Source organism: Salvelinus alpinus, chromosome 11 (genome assembly GCF_045679555.1).
Source record: "Salvelinus alpinus chromosome 11, SLU_Salpinus.1, whole genome shotgun sequence".
NCBI classification, from domain to species: Eukaryota; Metazoa; Chordata; class Actinopteri; order Salmoniformes; family Salmonidae; genus Salvelinus; species Salvelinus alpinus.
Window position 1 is genome coordinate 36,578,908 of NC_092096.1, and position 10,000 is coordinate 36,588,907.

Consider the following 10,000-nt stretch of genomic DNA (forward strand, 5'->3'; position numbering starts at 1 on the left):
TATTACTACCACTACTACTACTTATTCTATAATGGATGAAATAGTTTCTTCCCTCCTCAACAATCTATAAATTTATAAAAAAATTATATAAAAAAAAAAAAAAGGAAATATCACATTTACATAAGTATTCAGACCCTTTACTCAGTACTTTGTTGAAGCACCTTTGACGCTACAAGCTTGGCACAATGGGAGTTTCTCCCATTTTTCTCTGCAGATCCTCTAAAGCTCTGTCAGGTTGGATGGGGTGCGTCACTGCAAAGCTATTTTCAGGTGTCTCCAGAGATTTGGTTTAAGTCCGGGCTCTGGCTGGGCCACTCAAGGACATTCAGAGACTTGTCCCGAAGCCACTCCTGTGTTGTCTTGGCTGTGTGCTTAGGGTCGTTGTCCTGTTGGAAAGTAAACCTTCGCCCCCAGTCTGAGGTCCTGAGCTCCCTGGAGCAGGTTTTCATCAAGGATCTCTCTGTATTTCGCTCCGTTCATCTATCCCTCAATCCTGACTAGTCTCCCAGTTCCTGCCGCTGCATAACATCCCCACAGCATGATGCTGCCACCACCATGCTTCACCGTTGGGATGGTATTAGCCAGGTGATGAGCGGTGCCTGGTTTCCTCCAGATGTGACGCTTGGCATTCAGGCCAAAGAGTTCAATCTTGGTTTCATCAGACCAGAGAATCTTGTTTTTCATGGTCGAAGAGTCCAGTCCTTTAGGTGCCTTTTGGAAAACTCCAAGTGGGCTGACATGTGCCTTTTACTGAGGAGGGGCTTCCGTCTGGCCACTCTACCGTAAAGGCCTGATTAGTGGAGTGCTGCAGAGATGGTTCTCCCATCTCCACAGAGGAACTCTGGAGCTCTGTCAGAGTGACCATCGGGTTCTTGGTCACCTCCCTCACCAAGGCCCTTCTCCCCTGATTGCTCAGTTTGGCCGGGCGACCAGCTCTAGGAAGAGTCTTGGTGGTTCCAAACTTCTTAAATTTAAGAATGATGAAGCCCACTGTATTCTTGGGGACCTTCAATGCTGCAGACATTTTTTGGTACCCTTCCCCAGATCTGTGCCTCGACACAATCCTGTCTCAGAGCTCTACGGACATTTCCTTCTAACTCATGGCTTGGTTTTTGCTCTGACATGCACTGTCAACTGTGGGACCTTATATAGACAGGTGTGTGCCTTTCCAAATCATGTCCAATGAATTGAATTTACCACAGGTGGACTCCAATCAAGTTGTAGAAACATCTCAAGGATGATCAATGGAAACAGGATGCACCTGAGGTCAATTTCGAGTCTCATCGCAAAGGGTCTAAATACTTATGTAAATACGGTATTTTGGTTTTTCATCTTTAATACATTTGCAAACATTTCTAGAAATCTGTTGTGTGTAGATTGATGAGATTTTCTCCTGACAGAGCTGGTGTAACTGAGTCAGGTTTGTAGGCCTCCTTGCTCGCACACACTTTTTCAGTTCTGCCCACAAATTTTCTGTAGGATTGAGGTCAGGGCTTTATGATGGCCACTCCAATACCTTGACTTTGTTGTCCTTAAGCCATTTTGCCACAACTTTGGAAGTATGGTTGGGGTCATTGTCCATTTGGAAGACCCATTTGCGACCAAGCTTTAACTTCCTGACTGATGTCTTGAGATGTTCCTTCAATATATCCACATAATGTTCCTTCCTCATGATGCCATCTATTTTGTGAAGTGCACCAGTCCCTCCTGCAGCAAAGCACCCCCACAACATGATGCTGCCACCCCCGTGCTTCATGGTTGGGATGGTGTTCTTCGGCTTGCAAGCGTCCCCCTTTTTCCTCCAAACATAATGATGGTCATTCTGACCAAACAGTTCTATTTCTGTTTCATCAGACCAGAGGACATTTCTCCAAAAAGTATGATCTTTGTCCCCATGTGCAGTTGCAAACCAAAGTCTAGCTTTTTTCTAGCGGTTTTGGAGCAGTGGCTTCTTCCTTGCTGAGTGGCCTTTCAGGTTATGTCGATATAGAACTCGCTTTACTGTGGATATAGATACTTTTGTACCTGTTTCCTCCAGCATCTTCACAAGGTCCTTTGCTGTTGTTCTGGGATTGATTTGCACTTTTTGTACCAAAGTACGTTAATCTCTAGGAGACAGAACGCGTCTCCTTCCTGAGCGGTATGATGGCTGCGTGGTCCCATGGTGTTTATACTTACTTACTATTGTTTGTACAGATGAACGTGGTACCTTCAGGCATTTGGAAATTGCTCTCAAGGATGAACCAGACATGTGGAGGTCTACAATTTTATTTCTGATGTCAAGGAAAGAGGCACTGAGTTTGAAGGTAGGCCTTGAAATACATCCACAGGTACACCTCCAATTGACTCAAGTGATGTCAATTAGCCTAATCGAAGCTTCTAAAGCCATGACATAATTTTCTGGAATTTTCCAAGCTGTTAAAAGGCATATTTTCCAAGCTGTTAGTGTATGTAAACTTCTGACCCACTGGAATTGTGATACAGTGAATTATAAGTTAAATAATCTGTCTGTTAACAATTGTTGGAAAAATTACTTGTGCCATGCACAAAGTAGATGTCCTATCCAACTTGCCAAAACTATAGTTTGTTAACAAGAAATTTGTGGAGTGGTTGAAAAACGAGTTTTAATGACTACAACCTAAGTGTATGTAAACTTCCGACTTCAACTGTATATATATGTGTGTGTGTGTGTTATGTTCAATTTGTGTATGCGTGGTGAGTGGGTGCAGTCCCTTACCTATGGAGTTGACTCTGGACGGTGGTCCTCCGATGCTGGAGGGGGCTGTGCTGTGTTTCATGGATCCGGTGCTATGGTGGCCCAGCTTCATGGTGGGGACCTGTGGGGAAGCGGGGGAGGTGGGTGACTTGCTCTCGCTTGCTGTCTTAGGCTTGGACGACAGGTTCAGGGGCTGAGCACCCTCGTCCTGCAAAATCAAAACACACCAGTTGTGGCCTAGTGGTCGCTGGGTGGGTTCAACCAATCACCGAGGATCACCTCAGACGTTTGCCCAATCAGAAGGCTTGGATTGGATTCTACAGCAAGGCAGAGTGGACAAACGTGTGTCCCATATGGCTCAAACCACAGGATGAGATGCCCAAACAAAGCTAAAATACATACTGTATTCCCCATGCCATGGAAGAGAGTCATGCACATTCTCTGCCTCCTGAAAGAGGTACTGGACATGCAATGCCTCAAGGTGAGAATTGATGCTCGTGTGTCGTGCACATGCCACACAGAAGAGGACATGCATCGCACACTTATATTATCCACAGCACACGACACATACTACGCTTCATAAGGACACCACAAGAGCCCCTGTCAGACACTTAACCCCTTCAAGGTTGACCCTTAAGCACAGCTGAGAGCTTTTACAATGGCTCATGAGAAAGCGGATGGAAAAAAACAAAAATATAGAAAAATGCTTGTTTTTTTTGTGTAGATTAAAAGGCAGCATGTAAAGACTCTCAGAGATGTGACCTGTTGAGTTTCAGCAGCGTACAGACCACTTAGTCAGAGACACAGCTTCACAGCCTCTCATCAAGTCTAGATGAGGAGTTTCACTTTCCCAAGTGCAGCACATTGGCAGACTTGAGGAAGACAACAGCAGTAGATAACAGTAGAAGCGTCAAGTGTCAAACCCAGAGTGGCTGTGTGTGTGTGTGTGTGTGTGTGTGTGTGTGTGTGTGTGTGTGTGTGTGTGTGTGTGTGTGTGTGTGTGTGTGTGTGTGTGTGTGTGTGTGTGTGTGTGTGTGTGTGTGGACAGTTGTGTGCCATGTGGCAGCTACGGTATATCAATTCATTTCCATGTGGACCTCCACCCTATAAGGGTTATCACGTTAGTCACGGTGGCAGGACGCCTGATGTACACTCTGTCTGATTAAAACACAACAATTAACACTCACACACAACAGGGGGTAAAGTATCCATGGTTCGCTAGGAATACATCTAGAACAGGGGTCAGTAACAAGCGGACCACTGGCCAAAACTGTCCCGCATGTTGTTATTTTGGGCCCGCCAACGGTTCTTTTTTTGGGGGGTATTTTAGTTTTTGGTCAGAAAAGACTGTAAAATCACCAGGAATTCATCTTAAAATTATTTTAATTTAGGAAGTCTGTTCCCAAGTATTCCCACAAATAAAAAGAGAGACATACAGTATGTGATTGTGTCTCAATGTAATCAAGTTATGAAATGATTATGTTATCTTCAAATACAATCTCTTTCTGGGCTTAGTTGTGGTCATTTGCTGTGTACAAATGATTCGAATTACGTTCCGGCCCCACGAACATCCCCTCAAAAACAGTCTGCGGCTGAATCTAGTGGCCTACCCCTGATCTAGGATATGATTCATCCAGGGACCAACCAGGCCCAATCCTGCTTAGCTTCACAGGCAAACCAGCAGAGAGATGCTGTGTAATACGGCTGCTAACAGTGACTTTGTCTGATTATGAGCATTCCACAAGTCAATTAAGACCTCTCTCTCTCTCTCTCTCTCTCGCTCTCTTTCTTTGTCTCTCTCTCTCTCTCTGTCTGTGTTGTAACAGGATTCCCCTCATTAGAGATATCTGTGTGAAAGCAGGAAGACCCCCAAAGATGTCTTCACTAGGCTAGGAGACAATAGAGTCAACATTAGTAAGACCTGCTCTCACTATTGAATCGTGACCCATATTATTGTACAGTGGGCTTTACTCACCTCTGAATGGGAGAAGAAGAGAGTCGTGAATATTTATTACAGATAATGCCTCTGTCTCTCCTCTCCTCCCTTCCCAGTGCTCTGGATTGGGGTCTTTTAGTAAAGAGACAAATCCTTAAGTGGGAAGTTGCCAACATGGATAATACCAGTGTGTTGGGGGAATTAGTTGAGACTCAGGCTCTGAGAAGGCTTGGGCCTCGTCGTGTGTGTGCCTGCGCTAGGCATTGTTCAAGGAGCTTTAAACCTCAGGACAGAGAGACTGTGTGAGGCAGAGAGAGAGAGAAAGAAAGGGAGAGAAAGAGAGAGAGAGAAAGAAAGAGAGAGAGAACCTGAGACGGAACTGCATTTCCTGACAAAATGTAAAAAATATAAAACAATTAGAGAGTGTCATTTTCCCAAATTTGAAACCCTTATTCAAGGTTTCAAAGACCTCTCTGATGAGGATAGGCTACCCGTCCTGTTGGGGGAGGACACAGAGAGCTGTGGGTTGGCAGCGCACTACATTGCTGCCTGCCATAAGTTGAGGGACAGTGTCTGACAGACCAATCAACCTGCACATGTCATCTACTGTATGCTTATTGTTATTGTTGAATGTATGGTTATTTTGACCCTTGGTTATTGTTGTTACTGTTGTCCCGTTGACCATTTTGATTCTCATTTTTATTTATTTTTTATATTGTAAATATCCAAAATAAGCTTTGGCAAAATGTACATTGTTATGTCATGCCAATAAAGCAAATTGAATTGAATTGAATTGAATTGAGAGAGAGAGAGAGAGAGAGAGAGAGAGAGAGAGAGAGAGAGAGAGAGAGAGAGAGAGAGAGAGAGAGAGAGAGAGAGAGAGAGAGAGAGAGAGAGAGAGAGAGAGAGAGAGAGAGAGAAAGAAAGAAAGAAAGAAAGAAAGAAAGAAAGAAAGAAAGAAAGAAAGAAAGAAAGAAAGAAAGAAAGAAAGAAAGAAAGAGAGAGGAGTAAAGGAGTGATAGTAACAGGGAAAAGGAAAGGGGGATGTATGGCAGTACTTCTCCTGTATTTCACCCCAGTGAAGTGCTGACACGTGAAAGTGACATCATCCCTCTGTATCTTATCAGGTCGCTGACGGTTCAATTACCAGGACAAGTGTGTGTGCCGCCATCTATCCTCACCAGGGTGTGTGTGTGTGTGTGTGTGTATGTGTGTGAAGTGCCGTGGTCATTCATCTATCACAGGCCTGTCTGCTCTATGGCTGGTGGGCTGAGGTCTGCTTCAGCTCACACCAAGCCAGGGTCTCTGTGGTCACACACAGAACAGATACCTCTCTAGCCTTGACTGTGCCCTGCAGGGTTCAGCGACAATACAGTCACACTGGTAAATACACGTGGTGGGGAGGCAGTGAGAGAAGAAAGGAGTGGCAAGGAGAGGAGAGGTGAGCAGAGGAGAGGTGAGGACAGGTGAGGACAGGTGAGGAGAAGAGAGGTGAGGAGAGGAGAGGTGAGGACAGGTAAGGAGAGATGAGGACAGGTGAGGAGAGGAGAGGTGAGGAGAGGTGAGGACAGGACAGGAGAGGACAGGAGAGGTGAGGACAGGAGAGGACAGGAGAGGAAAGGTAAGGAAGAGTGAGGTGAGGTGTGGACAGGTGAGGACAGGTGAGGAGAGATGAGAACAGGTGAGGTGAGGAGAGGAGAGGTGAGCAGAGGAGAGGTGAGGAGAGGTGAGGACAGGAGAGGAGAGGTGAGGACAGGAGAGGACAGGAGAGGTGAGGACAGGAGAGGACAGGACAGGAGAGGAAAGGTAAGGAAGAGTGAGGTGAGGTGTGGACAGGAGAGGTGAGGTGAGGAAGAGTGAGCTGAGGTGTGGACAGGAAAGGTAAGGAAGAGTGAGGTGAGGTGTGGACAGGAGAGGAGCGGTGAGGAGGGGTGAGGAGAGGTGAGGAGAGGGGCTCATACATTTGTACTTACAGGAGAAAGCTCCTGTCTCTCTATTTCTAACCTGCTGAGTGTCAGAATGAAAGTCCCTGGGAAGTGGAAACTATGTCTCTGGTCATGTCTCTGTTTAGACGTGGTCAGTGCTTCTAATATCCCGTGGACACTTTTTCTCTGGTTCCAGTGAGAGCCAGATGCAGCCACAGTGTAGTGGACAGTAAGATAACAGCGGTTGTGGTCATGGTTTCTGTCACATGGACAGTCAACTAAGGCTTCCGGGGAACTCACTTTAAGTCAGTGGCAGTGTGTGTGTGTGTGTGTGTGGGCGCGCTTGCGTGCGCGCATGCACGTGAGAGTGTATGTTGTTCCCAGCAGGCCACACCTGAGTAGCCGTGTGTCCCTGTACCTCCCCCCCCCAGGGTAAAGCACTTAAGCGGTGCGCCTCAGTCCAAACATCTGTCTACAGCAGACCAGGCAGCCAGGCAGCCAGGCAGCCAGTCAGTCAGCCAGCCAGCCAGCCAGCCAGCCTCTACACTTCAGCAAGAGCCTCTTAATGAACAGAGACAAGACAGCACCTCTAAAATATACACGAAGGCCACCATTCTACCTCCTCCTCCTCTCATCACAGGAAGAGAGAGAGAGAGAGAGAGAGAGAGAGAGAGAGAGAGAGAGAGAGAGAGAGAGAGAGAGAGAGAGAGAGAGAGAGAGAGAGAGAGAGAGAGAGAGAGAGAGAGAGAGAAAGACAGAGAGAGAGAGAGAAAGACAGAGAGAGAGAAAGACAGAGAGAGAGAGAGAGAGAGAGAGAGAGAGAGAGAGAGAGAGAGAGAGAGAGAGAGAGAGAGAGAGAGAGAGAGAGAAAGACAGAGAGAGAGAGAGAGAGAGAAGCCAGTGAAAAGTGCAAAGTAATGTCGATAATATTTCCCATCTTGTTTTGTTTTGTCTTTCATACCAGGTCATGTGTCTTCTCAGTCATGTTGACACTGGTCTACTACTGTTGCTTTAATGTATTGTTGTTCTGATTAATATTGTTGTTGTAGTTGTTGTTAATGGTAATCCCATGTCCACTACTACTATTATTATTGCTGTTGGTCCCACCATTTATTTATATATAAATATATATATATATTTTATATATATATATACATATATATATATATTTTTTTTCGATATGTATACTTTGACAATGTAATTAATAATGAACTTGCCATGTCAATAAAGTCAATTGAATTGGATTGAATTGAGAGAGAGAGAACGAGGGATAAAAAATCAACAGGGGCTGAGATTGAGAGAGACTAATGGGGCGTCAGCCAGTCATAACTAAAGGCTGATAGAGTGAGAGAAAGCAGGGATGAAAATAGGAGAAAAGGGAACCCTGACTGGGTCTGTGACAGACTGTGGTGGCCACAGCACTGAGTGGAAGTGAAACCAGTGAGTGGTCTAGCCATTTCCATGGTGACCTGGTGGGGGCAGTGCATGTCCACTCCCCTGTCCTGCTGTCTGCCTGTCGGCCATTACGGCTACCCTTCCCCCCTGCTAGGACCACAGTCGCCTCCCCTCCCTAGCCACTCCATATATATGGTAATGAGACCGGAAGAGAGGCGTGTGTCAGAGTCAGACCCTGTGTTAGACAGGGGGGCAGGTGAGGGGGTCAGGGGGGCAAGGTAGGGGGGCAGTGTGTTAGTGTGTGTGTGTGCGTGTACGTGTGTGTCAGTGTGTGCCGGGAGGGAGGACAGTGTCAGCGGGGAATCGATAGACACTATCGCGGGGTCACGAGAGCTGGGGTCAACCAAGGATCTTAATCAACACCATGGCCATGCTGCCTCTCTCTGTCTGAGATTACAACTCATCAGGGAGTAGAGGGGGGAAGGAGAGATGGACAGAGCGAAGGAAAGAAAGAGGAAAGGAAGGACCGCTCCACTGTGGGGCCCCTGGGGGTCTGCTGAGGGGCCCCTGGGGGTCTGCTGAGGGGCTTTCACTGCGTCTTCAACACAGATATTCATGGAGGTAAGACTCCGCTTGGATGGACACAGACCACCCACAGACCCCCATAGCCCTATGGTCAGGGAGTGTGGTCCACACACTCACACATGCCAACAGCCACACGGCTGACTGCCTCACACCTCCACTACAGAGCTGAGAGCGGGCCAGAGACGTTGTCTCCAGCAACGTTGGGTAAGTGGTTGAGACTTCAGAGAAGTTGTTTGGTAAGTTTCATCGGGAGAACGATTAGTACCAGCAGGTGACTGGTTGACGGCCTGCAGCTTTTGACGCAAAAGGTACTGGATGCAAAAAAAAAAGAGCCTCAACCGAGCAGGAACACACACACACATGCGGGAATGAATACCCCCCCCGGGCGCAAAACACTCCCACACACTCAGAGGTACGTACCTTGGGTTTGGGCGGAGGGGTGCTGCGGCTCTTCTCTTGGTGTGTGTTGGTGGGAGAGTGGGTGATCAGGTTGGTCTGGGGCATACTGCTGTGTTTGGCCCCTGGAGACACCTGCATCGCTGCCAGCTGAGCTGCATACAGCTGCTATAGAGAGAGACGGGAGGGGCGGGGGGGGGGGGGGGGGGAAAGAGGGGGAGTGAAACAAGAAAACAAGAAAGGGACACATGAATAAATGAATACTCAGAGCACACAAACAAAAAGAAGATGCCAGCTAAAAAACCCTGGTTGGCCATTAGTGAGTGGCTGATGGCCTGTTTGTGTGACAGAGAGAGAGAGGGACGCTGTCACTTCCCTTACCACACGGCCCCGTGGGAACACACTAACAGCCTCGATCTCTGAGTGAGAGATGTCCCCTTCAGGTGCATCGTGGGAAGGAAACACTCAGAATCCTACTGGGTCACGCTGAGAGAGAGAGATAGAGAGAGAGAGAGAGAGAAAGTTGGGAATGTGTTTGCCAGACGGGACAAAACTCAGCTCTGTGCTATTGGTGTGTGCTTGCATGCCTGCGGGTGTGTTGCCACCAGCAGCACAGAGGTTAGTTTTGTCCCGTCTGGCAAACACATTCCCAACTTTCCCCATCTTTCTCTCCATCCACTGACTCTCCCCATCAAAAGCACAGAGAGTCTCTCTCTCTCCCTGCACACACAGAGGCACACACACACACACACACACGCACACACGCACACACGCACACACGCACACACGCACACACGCACACACGCACACACGCACACACACACACACACACACACACACACACACGGCAGCGTGCTGGATCTTAAAGAGCATCTGTACTGCTGACATTCAACAGCTCTCCTCTCTCTCTCTCTCTCCCTCTCTCTCTCTCAATTCAAATTCTATTTCAATTTAAGGGGCTTTTATTGGCATGGGAAATGTATGTTTACATTGCCAAAGCAAGTAAAATAGATAAAACAAAAGTGAAATAAACAATGAAAAATGAAC

General features: G+C 47.2%; 1 protein-coding gene across 14 annotated transcripts in view; it reads right to left on the reverse strand.

Annotated features, from left to right (window-relative positions):
- Positions 1-10,000, reverse strand: part of sox5 (SRY-box transcription factor 5) — a 174,931-nt gene that overhangs the window by 15,778 nt on the left and 149,153 nt on the right. For 12 of the 14 annotated variants that reach the window (XM_071332835.1, XM_071332839.1, XM_071332832.1 and 9 more), the window contains 2 exons: positions 8,978-9,121; positions 2,738-2,924 (listed from right to left, as the gene is read on the reverse strand). In XM_071332835.1, the coding sequence (XP_071188936.1) occupies positions 2,738-2,924; positions 8,978-9,121 (331 nt within the window). The remainder of the gene's footprint in view (positions 1-2,737; positions 2,925-8,977; positions 9,122-10,000) is intronic. The other 2 variants (XM_071332831.1, XM_071332837.1) reach the window with 2 other exon arrangements.